General features: G+C 42.0%; 1 protein-coding gene across 1 annotated transcript; it reads right to left on the reverse strand.

The window, feature by feature from the left end:
• Positions 1 to 427: 427 nt before the first annotated feature.
• Positions 428 to 2,262, reverse strand: LOC113072600 (uncharacterized). Its single transcript, XM_026245593.1, has 2 exons — positions 2,155 to 2,262; positions 428 to 1,210 (listed from the first exon to the last, which is right to left on the reverse strand). The coding sequence occupies exons 1-2, from the start codon at positions 2,169 to 2,171 to the stop codon at positions 541 to 543; spliced, it is 687 nt and encodes a 228-aa protein (XP_026101378.1). The 5' UTR covers positions 2,172 to 2,262; the 3' UTR covers positions 428 to 540.
• Between the last annotated feature and the right edge of the window lie 23,028 nt (positions 2,263 to 25,290).

Raw genomic sequence — 25,290 nt, forward strand, 5'->3', positions numbered from 1 at the left:
TGCTACGTGGCAAACAAGTTACCAGTAGGTTCAGTAGATTGTCAGAAAACAAACAAGACCCAGCATTCATGATATGCACGCTCTTAAGGCTGTGCAATTGGGCAATTAGTTGAAAGGGGTGTGTTCAAAAAAATAGCAGTGTCTACCTTTGACTGTACAAACTCAAAACTATTTTGTACAAACATTTTTTTTTTCTGGGATTTAGCAATCCTGTGAATCACTAAACTAATATTTAGTTGTATGACCACAGTTTTTTAAAACTGCTTGACATGGAGTCTCATTTGTTTTCTGAGAATCTACTGAACCTACTGGTAACTTGTTTGCCACGTAGCAATAAAAAAATATACGAAAAACCTTGATTATTCTGGTTAGTCACATTGTACTGCTATTATTTTGAACAATACTGTACTATGTTCATGCATTTACATTTAATCATTTACCAGATGCTTTTATCCATAGTGACTTACAAATGAGGACAATCAAACCAACAAAAGCATATATTTCAATTATTGTGGCTGTTCCTGATTCAGATGAGTATGATTATTGATTATATCTCTGAAATTGTTCAAAAAACATTCTGCATTCTCTTGCTTGTCTGATAGCTTCGACTACTTCTATTCCGTCTCCTCCATCCATGCTGAATGGATTTTTTTCACTCAGCTCTTCAAATTTTGCGTCATCATCACAATTATACAAGTCCCTGATGAACTTTAAGTTTAAATGATATGCTCCTGGGTGCACTTTGGGGTCATTTGGTGAATCCACCCCTTTATAGGTTGCCTTAAGTGCGATTGCCCCATTACAGTATACACCAATTGCCAAAGTTCTGTCATTCAGAGTTGACTGTCCGATCTTTAGGTCTTTTAGCTCCGGCTCTTTCTCATATTTCTTATATGTTTCTGGTGCAACGATGATAATGGGCTTACTGACGGGAAACACAGCTTTAAAATTGGCACGCTTCTTGACCTGCCTGATCAAAACGCATGACTCCATTCTGTAATCGCCTTTTCTCCTTCCTTCCTTGATGAAACTCTCCTTTATGGTGTTTTCTCCGTCATCCACTAGAACGCAGAAGTTGGGTTCTGGGTAATACACAAAGAGACCATTGATCTCTGCTAAGGCTGCACGAATCTGGCGGTCCAGGTCACTTGCAAGGTGCTGTTGTTTCTCGTGGGTGAACTCATAACCAGTCGACATGACAGTGGGTGGGCTGGGTTGGATGTTTGGGATGGACAAATATTTTTTGTTTAGCTCCTCTTTCACAATTTGTAAGTATTCACTGTAGATGGAGTTAAACCTGAAAGTGTCGCTATCAATGAAACTGAAGTAAACCAGACAACTTCTATCATTTCCTCTCAACTCTCGTGCAAGATTTGTTGTAGCAGTGTGGCTTTTCAGATACTCTCGAATATCTTGGTATGGTATGATTTTTTGAGGCTTTTTAGATTTTTTTTGCAGTCTTTCAATTTCTTCATCAGTCAATTCAGTTGCTATTGTTCCACAGCTTCCCCAAGTGTAGGTTATTATAGAATATGTAATTTTACAATTGTGCCTGAAACTCTCGAGATTTTTCAGAACTTTAACTAGCTCTGGGGTGTGTTTTCCATTCATGCCAAAAATCACGGCTATATCTTCGAGCACCTCTCTGCCATTCCCGTCCCTTGTAAATTTCCTATCCTCTTCTTTAAAGCCTTCAATTAGAGCATCGAGTAGATAACGACACCTTTCCTGTGCCTGAACCTCCGAATCCACCTTCAAAGGTATATTGATCAAGAACTTGACCTTTACGCCCTGATGAACAGATTGTGACTGAAAATACAGTATAGAAAGAACAGGAGTTAAGTTACTGTACTCCTCCAACATTAAAACTCTTAATATCGCACTGCTGCTGATTGTGGGTTGTGACTGATCAGAAGGTATTGTATTTTTTTTATAACAGCAGCTCAGTTGACTATAAACAGATAAGATAAGAATGATGTCATTATTAAATGATAAAAAAAAATCTATTCTAAGTGCAGCACATGCACAGTGTGCTTAATACCTCTAGTGCCTATAATAAACTGGAAACTGGAGTAACATTTTATAGTTAGAATTATATGTTTGGGAAGAACAGTAACTCCTTTATCACAAACAATGTTAAATATATTATCTAACCTGAGTTGAGGGGTCATTGGGCTTCTTGGTGTCTGGGGGCTTCTTGCTGTCTGCGGGCCTCTTGCTGCCTGTGGGTACAATCTTGCTTGCCATCTGCTTGCTCTTCGTTGCTCCTAACCGAGTGAAATCTGCCTGCTCAGCCGAGTCTTATATAACAGGCATGAGATCAGCGCACTCCTCCCCAGCCCCAAGGCAGTGTTGCCAGTTGAGCAATTTTGTTGTTAGATTGAGGAACTTTTCAGACTACCCTAGCATCTTTTTCTTCAAAAAGCACCTAGCAACAAATGTAGGCCTTTTTAAAATGTATTACTTGTATTTTAAAATTAAATGTATTTTAAATAAAAAAATGTATTATTTATTGATTTAGTCTCTAATGTTAATAATAAAATGTCAAATCAAATTTAAGTCAAAATTCTATGGGCTAAAACCTGTGAGCAGCCTGTACACTTAGCCACACTACAGACAAACCATACTTACTCCATTCTGATCCGCCATTTTAGTTGTATAAGTTAAAGCTAGCTCGCCTTCTGTTAAACAATGTTTAATCAAATAGGTTGCTATTTTGTCCAAGGCTGACTTATTCTGATGTTAAATATGATTAAAAAATGGCATGCCTTCACTACTATCATCAGCAATAGTTCATTTCAGCAACACACAACATATACATGGGTCAAAGACGTTAAGATGTCTGCATCAAAAGAGATTTACAAAAGTTATTTTATGTCCATAGAAAGCACATAAAATGTAAATGAAGTGTCTACTGTTTTCAAATAAGTTTTTGGAGAATAAAATGTCAAAATTTGGTTAAAATAATGTAACATTGTCATGCAATGTAACAATATTTATGTAAAAATTCAAACAACATGTTTATTCTGACTCGTACATATTAATATATATATAAAATAATAAGGGAGCATATAACTTTTTTGTGTTTTACATTTTTTAAATATAAAATTAAACTAATTAGTATTTATGGTGCAATTAATTAGTATTTTAATGTCATAAATTGATTTTTGTTGTAAATATGCTAGACGTTAGATTGTTACACGACATTTTAGTGGATGTCTTCTGTAAATCATGGAAAAATGTATGGTACTTATTTTTTTTCTTGAAAAATTGCTTAAACTTAAACTGAAAACCTTTTAAAAAAATATGGGAAAAGCAACAATTTAAAGCAATATTACATTTTATTCTTATTTAAATGTTTCTTTTTAACTGTTCATATCAGTAGTTCCTCTTCAGGAACTCGAGCTGCGTCAAAAACGTTTGGGGAACTCGTCCAGCGTGACGTCTCTGAATAATGTGTATAATCAGTCCAAAGGAAGGGCGAGACGTCATAGGCGGGTGACGTCAAAGACCAGGAAGCATAAAAGCATGAGCGGCGAAGCCGGTAATCAGCCTTGTGTCTTCAGCAAGCTCTCTATTTGTGTGTGTGTCAGTCGTTATCTGTTTGTGAGTCTTATTTAGTGTCGTTTGTCCACTGATAAACTCCATTGTCAAAGCTTCAATCAAGAGAAGTTTTGGGCAAGACCAGACAGCGTTCAGGCGGTGTGTTTTGCCTGCCAAAAAAAAAAAGAAAAAAAAAAAAATTAGGGACACACGCAGCTTGTGTGTTGTCTGCTTGAGAGTGAAGTGCGCAGTGTCAGCTCTTGAGGGAGTTGACAGCTGTGATGCGAACCTTTGCTTCACTCTCAGAAGGCTCTCTTCGAGGAGAGAGCTTTCACTGGCGTTTCTCACGGTGCCAGCCCCGCTTTGGCCGAGGCGGAGCGGTGGTTGTGCTCGCTGGATTCGCTTTCGGATCTGAATCAGAATCAGAATCAGAAAGAGCTTTATTGCCAAGTATGTTTGCGCATACAAGGAATTTGTTTTAGTGACATAAGCTTCCAGTACACAGAGACACCAACACACAGACAAAAAAAAAAAAAAATGTAGCCAAATAAATAAGTGTATAAACAATTGTGCTATAAATGAAAATGGGATAGGATTGAAAAAGATGCAGGGATGTACTAGGATGGAGGGGTAACAAATAAATATAAGGATGTTGCACTTTTGTTTGCATAAGCATAAGTGGGGAACATTTAACTGTTCATGAGGTAGATTGCCTGGGGGAAGAAACTGTTTTTGTGCCTTGCTGTTCTGGTATTTGCGGCTCTGAGACGCCGGCCAGATGGCAAAAGTTCAAAAATGGGGTGACTTGGATGTGAGGGATCCAGAGTGATTTTATGAGCCCTTTTCCTCACTCTGGATGTATACAGTTCTTGAAGGGTGGGCAGGGGAGCACCAATAATCCTTTCAGCAGTCCGAACAGTTCTCTGTAGTCTTCTGATGTCCGATTTTGTTGCTGAGCCAAACCAGACAGTTATAGAAGTACACAGTACAGACTCAATGACGGCTGAGTAGAACTGTTTCAGCAGCTCCTGTGGCAAGTTAAACTTCCTCAGCTGGCGAAGGAAATACAACCTTTGTTGGGCCTTTTTTACAATGGAGTCAATGTGATTGTCCCACTTCAGGTCCTGAGAGATGGTGGTTCCCAGGAATCTGAATGACTCCACTGCAGTCACAGGGCTGTTCATGATGGTGAGTGGGGAAAGTGCAGGGGGGTTTCTCCTGAAGTCCACGATCATCTCCACTGTTTTGAGCGTGTTCAGCTCCAGGTTGTTAAGAGGAGGAATGTAAGAGGGGCAAGTCCCTATCTTCTTTCTTAACCACCAGATCCGGCGCCCGCTCTCGGGGTATCGGAAGCCCGCTTCTGCGGTACTTTCTCCCCGATGAGAGGGTGCGACGCGCTGCCTGTCTGTCTCTGAGGAAATTGATATGGAAAGGCGTCGATGAGCTCGCCAGTTGTTCAAGCACGAGTCAAACAAGCACCAGTTACACCTTTAATTATTTATATAGCGCTTTAAACAAAATACATTGCGTCAAAGCAACTAAACAACATTCATTAGGAAAACAGTGTGTCAATAATGCAAAATGATAGTTAAAGGCAGTTCATCATTGAATTCAGTTATGTCATCTCTGTTCAGTCAAATAGTGTCTGTGCATTTATTTGCAATCAAGTCAACGATATCGCTGTAGATGAAGTGACCCCAACTAAGCAAGCCAGAGGTGACAGCGACAAGGACCGAAACTCCATCGGTGACGGAATGGAGAAAAAAACCTTGGGAGAAACCAGGCTCAGTTGGGGGGCCAGTTCTCCTCTGCTGCAGCATGGAATTGAACTACTGGTTTCGTCTGGTCAAAGTCAGATTGTGCAGAAGAATCATCTGTTTCTTGTGGTCTTGTCCTGGTAGTCGTCTGAGACAAGGTCTTTACAGGGGATCTGTATCTGGGGCTCTAGTTGTCCTGGTCTCCGCTGTCTTTCAGGGCTGTAGAGGTCCTTTCTAGGTGCTGATCCACCATCTGGTCTGGATACGTACTGGATCCGGGTGACTGCAGTGACCCTCTGATCTAGACACAGACTGGATCTGGTGGCCACGGTGACCTCGGAATAAGAGAGAAACAGACTAATATTAGCGTAGATGCCATTCTTCTAATGATGTAGCAAGTACATAGTGTGTTATGGGAAGTGTTTCCTGTTCCGGTTTACCTAATTAATGCAGCCTAAAACTCCTTTAACGGATTCGGGTATTAAACGCATATTATTATTAGGGCCGGGACTTTAACGCGTTAATTGAGATCAATTAATTACACAAAAATAACGCGTTAATTACAGAAAAAAAAATCCCGCATCTTTTATAACTTATTTTTCCACCGCGGAACGTTTCTCACTGGATGAGTTTCGGCGGACCGATTATACTGGAGCACCAACTAGCGAGATCGATCTGCCAACCCTTCCGGTGTTCCAGGGCACAGCGGTCTCCAGCGAGCGCTTCTCTCAGTAACCGCCCGGAAACATAGCGGTGCTAAGAGGCTCGCGACCTCCTGGGAGGTTTCCAGAGCAGCTAGTTCGGCCGTCTCCTACCGGTGCGCCGCTTCAGGGCAGCGAGCTAATTGCTCTGATGCCACCAGAGATCAGTCTTGAGGGGCTGATTCCCTTAGTAAACTATTTGGCAGTGTGAAAAAATTTGTCTCAGTGGGTCCTGCACACTGTGGTGAGAGGCCACAGAATCCAGTTCTGGTGGGCCCCAAGCAGGCTCTGGTAATGGAACAGATGTAGACTCTCTCTGAGGATGGAGGCCATTGAGGTGGTCCCTCCTTGGGTTGCACAGTCCGGGTCCTACAGCCGGTACTTCACTGTTCCGAGGAAGGATGAGGTGTTGTGCCCTTTTTTAGATCTGTGTTTTTTGAACCACTCAGTCAGGGAACTTAGCTCCATCCTTCTTCATCGGAAGTTCCTGCGGTTTGCTTTTGGGGGCAAAAGCCTACCAATACAGATTTTCCACTGGCCTTGCACTCTCACCCCACACTTTCATGACTCAACCACATTGACGATTAGTTAATATCAGCTCAATCTTAGCAGATGACGGTTCAGCACCGAGGTGTCATTCTCGCTCACATGAAAGAGCTGGGGTTAAGACTTAAGGCCAAGAAAAGTGAAGTTTCTTCAGTACAGAGAACCACTTATCTGGGCATGTTGTGGGATTCAACCACGATGCAGGCACGTATGCAACCTGCTTGGATCGAGTCGATCCTCACTGCAGTCGCGAGAGTGAGAGAAGGCCGGTCACTCACTGTCAAGCATGGAGATTGGTGGGTTTGATGGCAGCTGTGTCCAACGTGTATACTATTGGCCTGCTGTACATGAGACCCCTCTACAGTGGTGGCTCAAGACCAAGGGGTTCTCCCTGAGGGGAAACACACTTTGCATGCTAAAGGTCACACGGTGCTACCTATGTACCTTGGATATGTGGAGGAAGCCTTGGTTCTTGTCTCAGGGCCCGGTGGCGGGAGATCCTTGTCGCCGCGGGATGCTAGCGACAGACGCGTCCCTCACCAGCTGGGGTGCAGTGATGAGTGGCCACCCTGCCCGCGGTCTGTGGAGTGGTCGCTATCTGACATGGCACATCAACTGCCTGGAAATGCTGTGCTTCGTGCACTTCGTTATTTTGTCCCAGACCTAAGAGGTCACCATGTGTTGGTGCGCACCCACAACACAGCGGTGGTCTCTTACATCAGCCACCAAGGATGTCTGCACTCACGCCATTTATACAACTAGCGTACCAGATCCTTGTGTGCGCCCAGGACGAATTCCTCTCTCTCAGAGCAGTTCACATTTCTGGTCATCTTAATATGGGAGCAGACATCCTGTTGAGGCAGGGGCCGAGGCCTGGGGAATGGCAGCTTCACACCGATGTGATGAAGCAGGGTTGGAGAGTTTTGCCAGACTTGGGTGGATCTGTTTGCGACTCGAGAGACATCGCACTGTCCCCTCTGGCTTCCTCTGACTCATCCAGCTCCACTGGGGCTGGACGCCATGGTACAGATGTGGCCAAGGCTTCATCTGTACATTTTTCTCCCAGAGTCCGACTGCTGTTAGTAGCCCCATTCTGGCTGGGCCGGGAATGGTTCCTGGGCCTGATTTCTCTTCTTGACGACATTCCATGGGAGGTTCCCGTCAGGAGAGATCTCCTCTCGCAGGCAGAGGGTGCGCCCCCGCACGGAGCTTAGAGGCTGTAGGTGTGGTCTCTGAGGAGGCACAACTCTTAGCTTCTAGTCTCTCAACCGATGTCGTAAGACAGTTCTCCAATCCAGAGCTCCCTCAATGAGGAAACTTTATGCCTTGAAGTGGAAGCTTTTGACTTTTTGGTGCGGAGACCACCAGCTCGACCCAGTTAACTGCCCGGATGGTACAGTGCTGGAGTTCCTGCATGCTCTCCACAGGGTTGACCCACTCCACCCTGAAGGTCTACATACCGGCCATGGTGTCCTACGCCGCCCCTCTCGGTTGCCAGTCAGTGAGCAGAAACCCTCTGGTTACATGTTTCCTCCATGATGCGCTGAGGCTGAGGCCTCCGGCCAGGTGAAGCTTATACTAAGTGGTGATCAGGATGCTATCATAAGCCTCGAGTCCTCTGATCTCCCCTATCCTGGGGGTCAAGACTCACTCCTTCTGAAGTTTGGCCATTGGACGGGTTGTCCCCGATTCCTGTCAGGCTCCTTCTCCTTCTCTTGCTTTAGCTGTGCTCTTCCACACTAGGCAGAGATTTGAAAGTCTGGCGGCATGGGCATTCTCGTTCCCCAAACGTTCACGTCGCAGCTCAAGTTCCTGAAGAGGAAGGTCTAAGGTTACGTATGTAACCCTGGTTCCTCGAAGGAGGCACACTTCCGGCATTTCTGGCTGTCGCTTGCTTCATCCTTTGAGGCTGATTACCGGCTTCGCCGCTCATGCTTTTATGCTTCCTGGTCTCTAACGTCACCCGCCTATGACGTCTCGCTCTTCCATTGGACTGATTATACACATTATTAATACAATTCCTATTTTTAAATGCCATTTTTTTTAAATGAAAATTTTATTAATTAATTTATTTTTTACAAATCTCCAGTCCAGCATCACTTTCATACACTAGACATTCATATTATTCCTATCTATATTCTGAAAGTTTTTACAGAGGGTTTTACACATATATCATTTCGCTTTCTTAGGCCGGGTTCACACTGCAAGCGGCAGCAGAGCGAAAGCAGCACGTTAGCAGCAGGTAGGCAGAGCAGAAGCAGCGTGTGCCTATTTTGCTTTCACACTGGCAGCGGAGGCAGCGCGCAACTGAACAGCGGATTTTGGACAGAGTACTCTATAATGGGAGTACTCTATAAAGTTTGCATTGCTTTATTTCCATTTAAAATTAATTTAAATATTTTAATTAATAATTTAATTGTAACTTTTGTTGCATCTTTGTTTTGCTGTCTTTATTTTCCGTGCAGTACGTGTTGTTAATAGAAGAAAGGCCATTGCGCTATATTTTTTATTAAGGAGATTATGAAAAAGACGCAGACTTTGGGTTCATCCCATTAACCGACGTATGAGAGAACATGGTGCATATTACCATCTTGTCACTGGGTTTGTTTGCAAGCACGTTTACCAAAGGACAACCTGAAAACCAATTTAATACATGGTTTTAAATTCTGTGTATTGTAAATGGTACACAGCCTTGACTTCCTGCTCATCTTGTTTATTATATCACCTGCTTTTGTTATATGTGTGCTTATGTGTAATTTGAAAATTGTAAATAAATGGTTCCAGCTGAATCAGTTTTGAATCAAATATTGAGTTGTTTGCTTGTGTGCCAGCAAAAGCGTCAAAAACACTATAAAATTGCTTACCATCTGCAATAAGAGCCGCTGCAAATTCATCCCATGGTTTTTCCTTCTCCTGCAAGTCTTTGTTAAGTACATTGTGTGGATCATAAATAACTTGATATTTCTCAACTTCCACGATGAGACGAGTGTAGTCCATTATTGTCTTTCCAGGGGCTCTCTGAAGACCACCGCCTGTGACACCACGTGCTGTTGTTTATGATTGTCAGCATGATGTCATCACGACATCTGTTTTTCTGCCAATATATAGGCCTATTTATAAGAATAGGACTACTAATACTAATAATAAATAAATCTCTAAGGCTAAACTAGCAATATAAATTATTTAAAGTTGTTTTTGTATTTCGGCAAAAAAAAAGTTTATTTTTGGATAGAACTGTAGTACTTTGACAGATTTTGTACAAATATATATATATATCTATAAAGACATCCTTCATGCTTTTAATGTGAAACTAGGCACAGCTAGACAGAACTTCTTCTCAAACTTTATAAACAGTAACTTAAATAACACTCGTACTCTTTTTGCCACTGTTGAGAGACTGACAAACCCCTCAAGTCAGATTCCCACTGATATGCTATCAGACACCAAATGCAATGAGTTTGCTTCCTTCTTTTCTGAGAAGATCATAAATATCAGGAAGGTGATTAGCACATCCTCAAGTAATGCAGAGGTCAGACAGATTCGGCCAAAATATCAAAAAGATACTATGTCTATTTTTGAAAAAATTGATAGCAAAATTCTGGAAGACATAGTGCAGCAACTAAAATCATCAACCTGTTGTCTTGACACACTTCCCACAAAAGTGTGCACACTTTTTCAAAAGTGTGCTTGACTGCTTAAAAGCAGATCTCTTAGAAGTGGTGAATGCCTCACTTCTTTCTGGGACATTTCCAAACTCCCTAAAAACTGCAGTTGTAAAGCCCCTCCTGAAAAAGACCAATCTTGATAACACAATTTTGAGCAATTTTAGACCAATATCTAATCTTCCTTTTATAGGCAAAATTATAGAAAAGGTAGTTTTTAATCAGCTGAACTAAGTCGTCTAAGTGGACGTCCATGACATGCGGAGTCCCACAAGGGTCAATTCTTGCACCGCTCTTGTTTAGCCTGTATATTCTTCCACTAAGTCAAATAATGAGAAAGAACCAAATTGCCTATCACAGCTATGCTGATGATACCCAGATTTACCTAGCCTTATCTCCAAATGACTACAGCCCCATTGACTCCCTCTGCCAATGCATTGATGAAATTAATAATTGGATGTGCCAGAACTTTCTTCAGTTAAACAAGGCATACCTTGTCTGCCTTTAGTTACTATGCTTCCCGCAGTTGGAATCAGCTTCCAGAAGAGATCAGATGTGCTAAAACACTAGTCACATTTAAATCTAGACTCAAAACGCATCTTTTTAGCTGTGCATTTGTTGAATGAGCATTGTGCAATGTCCGAACTGATTGCACTATATTTTCACTGTTTTATGTTTTATTATTGTTTTATTATTATTTTTATGTAAAATCATTTTCTAACTGTTTTTAAATGTTTTAATCATTTTAAAAGTTTTAAAATTACTTGTTTTATTTTTGTTATTATTTTCTTCATGATTATTCTACTTTCTTTTATGTAAAGCACTTTGAATTACCATTGTGTACGAAATGTGCTATATAAATAAACTTGCCTTGCCTTACACCCTTTATGGAGCGGGTCAAATTGACCCTAATTGGAGTCAATACAATTCCTCAAAAATCACACTATGAAAAACAATAAAGATTCAGGTACAAACTGTCACCTTTAATTATCAACATTTGTCAAATATTCCCCCAGAAATATATCTGAAGATATGGTTTAATGAAAATGTTTTTTAACCATTTTTTAAAACTGTTTTGTTTTGACAAAATTTGCAAAAATAAACAGTATGCTGACTTAATTTGCATATATATCTTTTTTTTTACAATTTTTTTTCTTAGAACATCATAACTGAACAATTAAATGTAGCTGTATAATGAAAATATTTACTTTTCTTAAGTTGGCTGTTTTGTAAACTAATTTCATAAAGTCTAGAAGTTACATTAGAGTACCGGGTCCTTCCCTTCGACCTCCATGGAGCCCCAGCCACCTTCCAACGGCTCATGGACGTCCTCCTTCGGCCGCACCGCACCAATATGTACAAGAAGATTGCTCAAAAAGGACATAATGACATAAGTTAAAAGCAAATAACATTTTGAATCCTAAACAAGTAACACAACAGTTCTATAGTCTAATCTGAAGGGTGAACTCAAAAGACATAAATCATACAACAAGGTCATTTTTGAAGATTAGAATCCACTGTAAAAAAAAAATAATAATAATCAAAGTCATCAAAGTGATTTCGCCATCGTATGGACAAAATTTAAAGCATAACCAATAATTATAATAAAAAATAATAATAAGTACTTATTAAAATAATAATAAGTACATTTGTAAGGAAGGTTGTAAATTAACTAATTACTGTAGCCAATGTTGTCACGTGACAAAAGAAGAACAACCCGAAGACCCGAAAGATGAACTAAACAATTCTCTTTCCGGCTCAATACTGCATTGGTTTAACGCATTGGGCTGTCAAGAGATTAAGGAACAACTCGACCCGAAAGACTCTTGAGATGAACTAATCAATTCTCTTTCCAGCTCAGAGGTAGCTGGAAACATAGGTTTAGCGTATGGGTCTGTCACGTGATTAAGGAACGAGTCAAAAATCCGATAGACCCGAACTATAAACTAATCAATTCTCTTTCCGGCTCAGATTGCATTGGGTTTAGCGTATGGGTCTGTCACATTATTAAGGAACGAGTCAAAAACCTGATAGACCTGAACTATGAACTAATAAATTATCTTTCTGGCTCAGATTGCATTGACTGACACAGGTGAGTTACTACTAGCAGAACAGAACATATACAATATTGCGCATTCGCGACTGAACGAATCACCCCCCGAGACGACTCGTTCTTCCAGAGTCACATTAAAGATTCGTTCAAAATGAACCAATCATTCAAGAACAACACATCACTAATATAAAGTCTAAATAAGTTGCTCATATGAACAAAGCACGAGATTTTCTTGCCTAATTAGCATTTTAATTGTTTGGTCAGACAGTTTGTATATTATATATTTACATTCATAAATCGGGGATTAAACGTACGCAGAGTTCTGTATGCTAAATATGAAAATAAGCGTATGTGTACAGTACCTGTAAATGCGCTTTGCCTTTTGCGAGATTGACATGCTAAATGGCAGACTAACCCAGTTTACTCTCATTCATTTAGTTCACGAAAGAGATAAGCTATGAACCAGCTGATTTCATTCACAAAGGACATGTATCCATTCATTCAACTCATTCACATACGACGTGTGCCAGTTCAGTCATTTCATTCACAAACGAGATGTACTAAATCATTCAACTCATTCACAAATGACATGGGTTCCAGTTCAGTCATTTCGTTCACGAATGATAAGATCTCTAGATCTCGTTCAGACTCATATATTGAAGGGTGTTTTCATTGACTACATTCAACAAATCAAATGCTCCTCACATCTCATACTCGAAGGCTATTGGCTCGAGATTGAGTAATTCTTTGACAGGATGAAATGGTTGTTACCCGGTTCACGGAGCTGCGCATGCGCTGTTAATAGTCGCGCTGCTGTGGAGGAAGGAACTTCAGTGAACGAGAAATATGAGTCAGTGGATTTCGAGAACGAGAAAGATTCATTCACCTAAAAGGTTCGTTCAAAAAGAATGATTTTTTCATGAACGACACATCACTAATTATATATTTTTTTGTTTCCAGAAAACAGAAAAAAATGAATTACTTCAACGAAAGTAATTGTTGTTTCAGCTGCTGTGACAATAATTTTTCTATTAGTAAAATATCTGGTAATCTGAACTCAAAATAGTAAGCTTTTACAGACTTGAAAGATCCAGTTGCTTGAATTAAAAAAAACTTGAAAAACTTAGCTGACGCAACTTAATAATTGTAGTTCTTCAAAACGTAAAAAATTAAGTTGATATCTTCAACTCAAAAATTGTCACACCCTCAGCTCGTTCCCTCAGCCCCAGTCACCATTGCCAGTCACCATCCACTCAATCTCCCATGCACCGCTCACGTGAACCGTCACCTGAATACTAATTACCTGCACCTGCACCAGCAATCACCAACACCTTTAAATACTCACCTCACTCACTCACTCACCGGCTGGAATCAAGATTGCATGGACACTCTTAGTGGATCTTCTGCCTGCTCCTTGTGGACCGTATTGTGACTCTGTGGAGATTCAGACACAGCGATTAAGGGAAGTGACTCTTTGTTGTCTGGCCTAGCTTTGTGCTTGAACTCACCAATTGATCAGTGCTTGAAGATTCACCGTCTGTGACCACACTTACCTGCTCTGTTAAAGTCCTATGTTAATAAAGCTTCACGAAAATACTTACCCGTCTTCTCCTCTCCTTGTGTGGATGTGACAGGATTCCAGCCCACAAAAACAGAACTTCATATCTCCCATGGATGTTAACGCTGCAGCTCAGGGAGCGGCACCGGACCCGTTCACCGAAATGGTGACTGCCCTCCGCCAAGTACTACAGTCAGTTTCACCACCCACCGAAACTGGTGCTTCCGCCACCAACAGCACGCCCCTTGCACGTCCCACGTGCTATACGGGTGAACCGAGTGGCTGCAGTGGATTTATTCTGCAGTGCTCACTGTTCGTCAACGCAAATACCAGTAAATTCCCCAATGAGGCCACCAAAGTCGCCTTTGTGATCTCTCTTCTCACCGGACGAGCGCTACAATGGGCAGAGGCTCTTTGGAGCTCCCAAAGTCCAGTTTTATCCTCATTCGACGCCTTCGTCACCCACCTCCAGGAAGTGTTCGGGGTGGCTCTAACTCCTCTTTCAACCCATGATGAACTCTTAAATCTCCGCCAGGGAGCCGCTGAAATACACGACTACACTCTCCGTTTCCGGACATTAGCCGCCACCAGTGGTTGGAACCAAACTGCCCTACTAGCTGCATACCGTAAAGGTTTAAAACCCCAGATCAGAAAGCAAATGGTCATTTACGACGATAATGTCAGTCTAGAGACATTTATTAGGAAAACTATAAATGTTGCTCAGCACCTCTCGGCTTGTGCCTCCCCGGCTTCATATACCATCTCTCCATCGGCCCGAACGCCCTCGCCCCAACGAGACCAGGAGGAACCCATGATCACCGACTCCTACCGCCTAGATGCCTCTGAACGGAGACGCCGCATCCAGGAGCGGCTGTGTTTATACTGTGGCGAGGCCACTCACCTGATCCACGCCTGCCCGGTCCGTCCGCCTCGCCCAATGGTGAGTACAGTTTCAATTACCCCATCTGTATCTCACATACCTCATATCAAAGCCCAGATAACAATTAACTCACGTAATCTTTCCATCCATGTCCTGGTGGATTCCGGAGCCGCAAGCAACTTCATCTCATCTCACTTCGTAACCAAGCACCGTATACCCATCATCCAGAATGAGACCACTTACCGTATCACTACCATCCAAGGATCACCATTGGGCGGTGGCAAAATAACTAGAAGGACACACGAGCTACAACTCGTTCTGCCCCACGGACACCGGGAACAACTGGCCCTCCTCGTACTTCCTCGCGCTACCGTTGACGTCGTCCTGGGTAGGCCGTGGCTGGCCCAACATAACCCACAAATCAACTGGAGCACAGGGGAAATCCAGGCATGGGACCCGGGATGCCAGAGTCACATTCACCGTTCACCAGTCCAGAGTTCACAGTCTGCGCCACCGCACCTCCAATTGCACTCCACCTCCATAGGAAGGCCTGCCCTTTACTCCTCCTACTCCGATGTGTTCAGCAAGGAACAAGCCACCCGATTACCGCCACATCGGCCCTGGGACTGTTGTATCGACCTGCTGCCAGGTGCCAAGCTACCACATGGGAAAATATATCCACTCTCCCGTCCTGAGCAGGTGGCGATGGAGGAATACATCCAGGAGGCTCTCGATCAGGGGTTCATCAGACCATCCACATCTCCAGCTGCATCCAGTTTCTTCTTCGTCCCCAAAAAGGATGGCGGACTTCGACAATGCATCGACTATCGGGTGCTAAATGACGCCACCGTCAAGTTCGCCTACCCGTTACCACTCGTTCCGGCGGCTCTGGAGGAACTGCGCGCAGCCAAGGTGTTCACCAAACTCGACCTCCGCAGTGCCTACAATCTGATCCGTATCCGAGAGGGAGACGAGTGGAAGACTGCCTTCATCACCCCTGCCGGGCACTACGAATATCAGGTTATGCCCTATGGGCTTGCTAACAGTCCATCCATCTTCCAGAGTTTCATGAACGAAATATTCCGTGATTATCTCCACCAATTCGTCATTGTCTACATAGACGATATCCTGATCTACTCCCGGAACATAGAAGAACACCAAACCCATGTCCGCCACGTCTTACAACGACTCCGAGACCACCACCTCTACCTAAAAGCTGAGAAGTGTAAGTTTCACTGCACTACCGTCTCCTTCCTCGGATACGTGATCTCTGCGGAGGGAGTTCAGATGGAGTCAGCCAAGGTAGATGCTGTGGCCAACTGGGCGGAGCCCACAACGGTGAAAGAACTCCAGCGTTTCCTTGGCTTTGCCAATTTCTACCGGCGCTTTATCAAGAACTACAGCCTGCACTCGGCTCCTCTAACATCCCTCCTAAAAGGAGGTCAGCGCCAGCTGCGCTGGACACCCCAAGCTCGAGAGGCCTTCAGCCATCTTAAACACCTCTTCACCTCAGCACCCATTCTTCGACATCCTGACCCGTCCAAGCCTTTCGTCGTAGAGGTGGATGCGGCCAATCACGGCATTGGAGCCGTGTTATCCCAAAGGTCTGGTGAACCTTGCTCACTCCATCCGTGTGCGTACTTCTCTAAGAAACTCTCTCCTGCCGAATGCAATTATGGAATCGGAGACCGTGAGTTGTTGGCCATTAAACTCGCCCTTGAGGAGTGGCGGCACTGGCTAGAGGGAGCTCAGTTTCCATTCACTGTTGTCACCGACCACAAAAATCTCCAATATCTGCAGAACGCCAAAAGACTCAATGCTCGTCAGGCTCGTTGGTCACTCTTCTTTGCTCGCTTTAATTTTCAGATCACGTATCAGCCCGGTCACAAGAACACTAAAGCAGATGCCCTGTCCCGTATGTACTCACCAGAACCAGACACCAACAAGCCTGATTCAATTCTACCACCCTCCGTTTTCCTCGCGCCCATCCTCTGGCAGATCGATGAGGAAATTCGAGCCGCCACCCTCGAGGAGCCTGCACCTCCGGAGGTTCCCACGGGTCTTATGTACGTGCCCACAAACCAGCGACTCCCTCTACTGGAAAGTGCGCACACGTCACCTGGCTCAGGACACCCTGGCAGCAGGCGAACCCTCTCGCTCATCCAGCAGAAGTACTGGTGGCCAAACATGGTTCGTGACGTTACCCGGTACATCCTCGGATGCTCGGTCTGCGCCGTTACCACCACACCTCGTCAACTTCCCGTGGGTAAATTACAACCACTGCCCATTCCTCGCCGACCCTGGACCCATCTAGGGGTGGATTTCGCCACTGACCTTCCCCCCTCACGGGGGTACACTACCATTCTAGTTGTTGTAGATCGTTTTTCTAAATTCTGCAAACTAATCCCTTTAAAAGGTCTTCCCACAGCGTTCGAGACCGCCGAAGCCCTCTTCACCAACGTGTTCCGGAATTATGGCACTCCAGAGGACATTGTATCGGACAGAGGTCCTCAGTTTATCTCCAGGGTCTGGCGAGCGTTCTTCCAACTCCTCGGAACATCCGTCAGTCTATCTTCTGGATATCATCCTCAGACCAACGGCCAGACCGAGCGGAAGATTCAAGAAATCTCACGGTACCTCCGTACTTACTGCTCCCAACACCAGGATACCTGGAGCCAGTATCTGCCGTGGGCTGAGTATGCCCAAAACTCCCTTCGCCAAACCACTACAGGCTTAACCCCTTTTCAATGTGTTTTAGGCTATCAACCACCGCTGTTTCCCTGGTCAGGAGAAGTCTCTGAGGTGCCCGCGGTAGATCACTGGTTCCAGGAGAGCGAGAGGGTGTGGGACTCAGCTCACATCCATCTCCAACGGGCAGTTCGGAGGCATACAGAGACCGCTAACCAACGCAGATCGCCTAATCCCGTCTATCTGCCTGGAGACAAGGTTTGGCTCTCCACTCGGGATATCCGCCTCCGACTGCCCTGCAAAAAGCTGAGTCCCCGCTACATAGGGCCGTTCACCATCCATTCCCAGATAAATCCCGTCACCTACCGCCTGGACCTACCACCACGCTACCGGATTTCACCCACGTTTCACGTCTCACTGCTAAAACGTCACACTGATCCAGTTTCTCCTTCCTCCACAGAACCAGAACCGCCTCCCCCTCCAAACCAACCCGAAATCCTCGGAGACAACATCTACCAGGTCCAAGAGATCCTCGACTCCCGGCGGCGGAACGGCCACCTGGAGTACCTCATAGATTGGGAGGGGTTCGGTCCCGAAGAGAGGTCATGGGTACCACGCAATGACATCCTGGATCCGGCTCTCCTCGAAGATTTCCACCGACAACACCCGGACCGCCCGGCTCCCAGAGGTCGTGGTCGTCCCCGTCGCCGCTCTAGGATGCCTGGAGTCACCCGTGGGGCGGGGGGTAGTGTCACACCCTCAGCTCGTTCCCTCAGCCCCAGTCACCATTGCCAGTCACCATCCACTCAATCTCCCATGCACCGCTCACGTGAACCGTCACCTGAATACTAATTACCTGCACCTGCACCAGCAATCACCAACACCTTTAAATACTCACCTCACTCACTCACTCACCGGCTGGAATCAAGATTGCATGGACACTCTTAGTGGATCTTCTGCCTGCTCCTTGTGGACCGTATTGTGACTCTGTGGAGATTCAGACACAGCGATTAAGGGAAGTGACTCTTTGTTGTCTGGCCTAGCTTTGTGCTTGAACTCACCAATTGATCAGTGCTTGAAGATTCACCGTCTGTGACCACACTTACCTGCTCTGTTAAAGTCCTATGTTAATAAAGCTTCACGAAAATACTTACCCGTCTTCTCCTCTCCTTGTGTGGATGTGACAAAAATGCTGTGCAGTTGGTTGCCTTGAAAATTTGAGTTGAACTAACTTTTTCTTTTTTTACGGTGTATTCTAATTTGTTGAGATCGTGAATTGTTGGGTTTTTGTTGAGCCAAATTCATCACACAAAAAATAACCAAATACTTAAACTACTTCAATCTGTGTGCACTTAATGTATTTAATACATGAGTTTCACAATTTGAGTTTAATTATTGAAATTAACTTTTTCCATGACATTCTAATTTACTGAGAAGCACCTGTATACCATAATAACCACACCGACCTGGATTTAAATGTGGCCCATGACCTTTGATGCATGTCATTCTTTCTATCTCTTTCTGTTGATTCCTTTTTTTTTTATTATTGCTCAAATTATCTTTTTTTAAAGCTTAGTCTCCAAAGTTGAATTCTTAGATGCCAAGCTCGAATGGCAAGAAAAATGAAAACTGAGGTGTCCACTCGTAACAAGCTGATAAATTTCATATCTGTCCACAATTTAAGTAAAGATCAACCAAAAGCAAATAATTTGGAAGAGAGTGAGAATTCAGGTGATTCAGCCCATGATGACATTCCTCCATCATCTCCAAATAAGAGCAAGTCCTCAGACAGTGATGTCAAGATAGAAGCCAAAACACAGATGGCCATCAGCATCTGCACCAGCAGCTGGACCTAGTCTAACTCATATGAGAGGTAAGAATATAATTTTTTTATAATGGTGAAAGTTTGTTAAGATATTCTGAGAACAAAAGCTGTAGCCAATGCACAGGTATTCAGTCTTAATTATCATTTATATTTTGACATTATAAATTTGACATTTTAAATATATGTATTAATTCTTAAAGGTGGAAGGATTGCAGATCACGATTTCTCTCTGTAGAAATTGCATTTCCCCCTTTCAGCGCCCAGTCCTATTGCACTTTCAAAACTCATCATGTAAGCAGGTTATCCTATGCCTTGAAAATATTTTTACTTGATTTAAATGAGAAGTGGCAGTTGTTGCATCACAGTCTTATGGACAAATCTTATGAAATCTTTAGAAATCATACTCATATCTTACAACTTCACTCATACATTGGTTACATATATTTTTACTGTCAAACTTGCTTTACACTCCATATCATAAAACACTACTCCCTCTTCCTGCCCCCTCTCATACTTGTAAAGTCTTCTAGGTGGTTAGTTTTATGGAAGGTCTAAAGGGGAAATGTCACAACTTTGGCCGGTACTTCTGATTGGGCTGAGGCTGGGATTTAGTGGGTTTGAAGTGAAAGTATTTGATGAATGTATACTATGTGCAGAGAGCATTCGCTCAATATCATTAACTCATTTTTGACTGAGGTGGCTTTTAGAGGCTTTTGCACCAGAACTCTATATATACGTACATATATTTATATACAGTATGTATATATATATATATATATATATATATATATATATATATATATATTTTTTTTTTTTTTTTTTAATTGTTTTTCAGTTAAAGGGCCAGCTGAGGTCATCCATAGATGTAAGAAAGTCCTGAAAACCTTCAGCCATGTCTGCACAATGACAGAAGCCTTCAGGGCAATGGATCGTGGAACCACCAAGATAACGGCTCCAATTGCAGAGCTCAACATAGTGGACCCAGAAACCTACAAAAGCCTGAAGTTTGATCCTGCGAATGAGACCCTGCTGTCTTTTTCTAAAAAGTGTGCCATCCACATTAGCCCTGAAAAAAAAGCCATAATAGAGGACATGAAATCTCAAGGGCAACTTCTTTCCTTACTGATGAAGTATTAAAATACTCACTTGCTGATTAGTTTGGTTCTGTTCTGCTGCGAGTGTGAAACTTGAAGCTACAAAACATGGCTATATTGTCCTGTGCATGTTTTATGTTTAGAATCTACACACTAAAAGTTATGCTATAAAGATTTATACACAGTTTTATACAGACTGCAGTACATTTCTTTATAGCCTTGCCAAAAGTAGATTAGTTACTACTCCTTATTGACCTGTACAGGTTTTATCTTTGTGCAATTTTATTTTTGTTAAGTCATTTTGGTAGACCTTTTTTAAGGTGCAACCTTAAGACTAAGGTTCAATAATTGTAGTAGTTATGTGCAAATACTAGGGAATTAGCAATGAGCAAGACTTTACTTTAGAATTGGTAACCTATTCAGACTAATAATTAAATCTAAATAGACTTAATTTAGAGTTAATTGGACACTATTAACACTTGTAGTTATGTGTGTTGTTGCATAAGGAGAATATATTTATTAAGTGTTATTAGGAGAGAATGACTATTCTTCTGCTACTACCCAGCTTATAAGGCCCATAACCAGCAAAGCATATTAAGATCATAATTCTCATAAAACAAATGCCTTACTTACTTAATTACTTGCACGAATTATGTGCCCAGCTACATCTGATTCAAATATTATGCTAATGAACAGTGAGCGGTTCGACCAATCAGATGAAAGCAGCGTTTCAGCTCCGCCCAAAATTGGGAATGAAATATTGAAACCATAAACTGAAATGATCAAAACGTACACGGACCAACTGTCTTGTCCATGTTCTCTCACTTGAATTCTCTTGAGTCTTGAGTCTCTTGACCTTCTGCAAGCCCCGCCTTGTTCACGCAGTGATTGACGTGGCGGGAGGGGGCGGAATGCATTTTCAATGTGCACATTGAATTTTGCTACATTCATTGCGGGACATTGAATAAAATGATAATTTTGCCACAGTTTTTGCTTGAACATTTTATACATATCTAATCATTTCTGTAATACATTTTCATTTCATTTAGCAACTTATAAAGCATTAAAATTAGTATTCATTTTACATATTAAAACTAGTGTGTGAAATGGCAAATTATGTAATTGAATTTTCATTTTGCACCAAAGGTTGCACAAATGGTATTGGAAAATGTAAATGTAAATACAGAAATGCATTGCCATTTTACATATTGCATTGTCATTTTGCATATTACATTCCAAATTGAATATTGCTACCCATATGCTTCCATACAGATAATTGCATGACAAAACAGGAAACATATTTCAAGCATGACACACAAGCTCTGGTTCCATTCTAAAGCACCACCTACAGTATTGTTCAAAATAATAGCAGTACAATGTGACTAACCAGAATAATCAAGGTTTTTCGTATATTTTTTTATTGCTACATGGCAAACAAGTTACCAGTAGGTTCAGTAGATTCTCAGAAAACAAATGAGACCCAGCATTCATGATATGCACGCTCTTAAGGCTGTGCAATTGGGCAATTAGTTGAATTAGTTGAAAGGGGTGTGTTCAAAAAAATAGCAGTGTGGCATTCAATCACTGAGGTCATCAATTTTGTGAAGAAACAGGTGTGAATCAGGTGGCCCCTATTTAAGGATGAAGCCAACACTTGTTGAACATGCATTTGAAAGCTGAGGAAAATGGGTCGTTCAAGACATTGTTCAGAAGAACAGCGTACTTTGATTAAAAAGTTGATTAGAGAGGGGAAAACCTATAAAGAGGTGCAAAAAATGATAGGCTGTTCAGCTAAAATGATCTCCAATGCCTTAAAATGGAGAGCAAAACCAGAGAGACGTGGAAGAAAACGGAAGACAACCATCAAAATGGATAGAAGAATAACCAGAATGGCAAAGGCTCAGCCAATGATCACCTCCAGGATGATCAAAGACAGTCTGGAGTTACCTGTAAGTACTGTGACAGTTAGAAGACGTCTGTGTGAAGCTAATCTATTTTCAAGAATCCCCCGCAAAGTCCCTCTGTTAAAAAAAAGGCATGTGCAGGAGAGGTTACAATTTGCCAAAGAACACATCAACTGGCCTAAAGAGAAATGGAGGAACATTTTGTGGACTGATGAGAGTAAAATTGTTCTTTTTGGGTCCAAGGGCCACAGGCAGTTTGTGAGACGACCCCCAAACTCTGAATTCAAGCCACAGTACACAGTGAAGACAGTGAAGCATGGAGGTGCAAGCATCATGATATGGGCATGTTTCTCCTACTATGGTGTTGGGCCTATTTATCGCAGACCAGGGATCATGGATCAGTTTGCATATGTTAAAATACTTGAAGAGGTCATGTTGCCCTATGCTGAAGAGGACATGCCCTTGAAATGGTTGTTTCAACAAGACAATGACCCAAAACACACTAGTAAACGGGCAAAGTCTTGGTTCCAAACCAACAAAATTAATGTTATGGAGTGGCCAGCCCAATCTCCAGACCTTAATCCAATTGAGAACTTGTGGGGTGATATCAAAAATGCTGTTTCTGAAGCAAAACCAAGAAATGTGAATGAATTGTGGAATGTTGTTAAAGAATCATGGAGTGGAATAACATCTGAGAGGTGCCACAAGTTGGTTGACTCCATGCCACACAGATGTCAAGCAGTTTTAAAAAACTGTGGTCATACAACTAAATATTAGTTTAGTGATTCACAGGATTGCTAAATCCCAGAAAAAAAAAAATGTTTGTACAAAATAGTTTTGAGTTTGTACAGTCAAAGGTAGACGCTGCTATTTTTTTGAACACACCCCTTTCAACTAATTGCCCAATTGCACAGCCTTAAGAGCGTGAATATCATGAATGCTGGGTCTTGTTTGTTTTCTGACAATCTACTGAACCTACTGGTAACTTGTTTGCCACGTAGCAATAAAAAATATACTAAAAACCTTGATTATTCTGGTTAGTCACATTGTACTGCTATTATTTTGAACAATACTGTACAGGCTTCCAGGTAGATGCATGCAGCCCACATACTGATACCATACCTCAATGGCTAGTGTTCTTGTACACTGAAATACAATTTTAAACGTAGTATGCATGAATGAGAAAAAATAATTGCCAAAATTGCAAATTAAATTAAAATCTCATCAAGAAATACAATGTGATTATTTTGTCAATATTGCACAGCCCTGCTGGACAGAAGCATCTGTCTATTTGGCTAAGCTTCAAACTACTATGTGTACGCAATTTGCTACAGGAAACCACATGTTCCCAAACACTTTTTAACCAGAACTTAGAATAGTATTTTATACTATATTTTTAAAATGTTAAAGTCTTTAAAGCATGGTAATCTTACTGGTCTATATGGCTAAGTAATATATATATATATATATATATATATATATATATATTACATTTACATTTACATTTATTCATTTAGCAGACGCTTTTATCCAAAGCGACTTACAGATGAAGACAGTGGAAGCAATCAAAAACAACAAAAAGAGCAATGATATATAAGTGCTATAACAAGTCTCAGTTAGGTTAACACAGTACACGTAGCATGGGATTTTAACTAATATAATAAATAAAAAGAAAACAGATAGAATAAAAAAATAAAAGAATAGAGCAAGCTAGTTAGAGGTCTTTACACATACACACACACATACATATACAATTGCATAATAAATGAAAAGAAACTAGAATACAAAAAGATTAGAAAGGTAGTTAGAATAGTGAGTGTTAAAGTTAGAGGGTCAAATAAAGATGGAAGAGATGTGTTTTAAGCCGATTCTTGAAGATGGCTAAGGACTCGGATTGAGTTGGGGAGTTCATTCCACCAAAAGGGAACATTTAATTTAAAAGTCCGTAAAATATATATATATATATATATATATATATATATATATATATATATATATATATATATATATATATATTAGGGGTGTAACGATACGCGTATTCGTATTGAACCGTTCGGTACGACGCTTTCGGTTCGGTACGCGGTACGCATTATGTATACCGAACGGTTCGTTGGAGTAATTAATTATATTTGGAAAAAAAAAAAAAAAGAGAGAGAGATAGAAATATAATGATATGCGTTCAACAAGGTAGCCCAATAACCCAAACAACGTAACAGGCAACGCCCCTGACACTCCCGAAGAAGAAAAAAACACCATCTTATATGTTTATGTTAGGCTACTCAGCAGGCGCTCGCTCACTCAGTACGCGCTGAAGGCTCGTTGCAAAATAGCCAATGCGTTTAACAGACTAGAAATGAGAAGATCCTCCAATAACCAACAGGTCTGGTGTTTGGGTGCACTTTGGATTCCCTTTAAGCTATAATGGTGATGGCAAGAGAGTGGTGGATAAAAAAACAACGGTATGTCGCATCTGCAACATGACAGGGTACACCAGCGGGAATACAAAAAAAAAAAAAAAAAAAAAAAAAACACCAGCGGGAATATCTGGGATATATGCGTCAGTACTATCTGGGAAAAGACGAAAAAAAGGAGAAACATGCACGCAGCAAACTATCCCTGCAGCATTTAGACACTATAGCTTTACAGGGAATCCAACCCAAACACCAGACCTGTTGGTTATTTTAGGATCTTATATTTCTGGTCTGTTAAATGCATTAGACATTTTGCAACGAGCCTTCAGCGCGTGCTGAGTGAGCGAGCGCCTTAGGGGCCGTTCACATATCGCTCCTAAAAACGCGTGGAAAACGCTAAGCACGTCTTTCTCCTCCTTTCCAAAGCGCTTGGGCAGAAGCGCTCATGAGGCGTCTGTCTTTGCTAAGCAACAATGACGTGCTCTCTCCATGAGACGCGGAAATTTCAGCGAAGGATAAATGGATTTGCAGCTCTAAAAATCGCTTGCAGTAGCTCTGCTACTAAATTTATTTCAAAATTGCAATCCATATACAACTATGATCAGCTGTTCCTTCATCTTGGCTGAGCTCTCAACCTTGTTACGGGAAAGGATGAAGCTGATTGGTTG

Source organism: Carassius auratus, unplaced genomic scaffold (assembly GCF_003368295.1).
Source record: "Carassius auratus strain Wakin unplaced genomic scaffold, ASM336829v1 scaf_tig00009639, whole genome shotgun sequence".
NCBI lineage: Eukaryota > Metazoa > Chordata > Actinopteri > Cypriniformes > Cyprinidae > Carassius > Carassius auratus.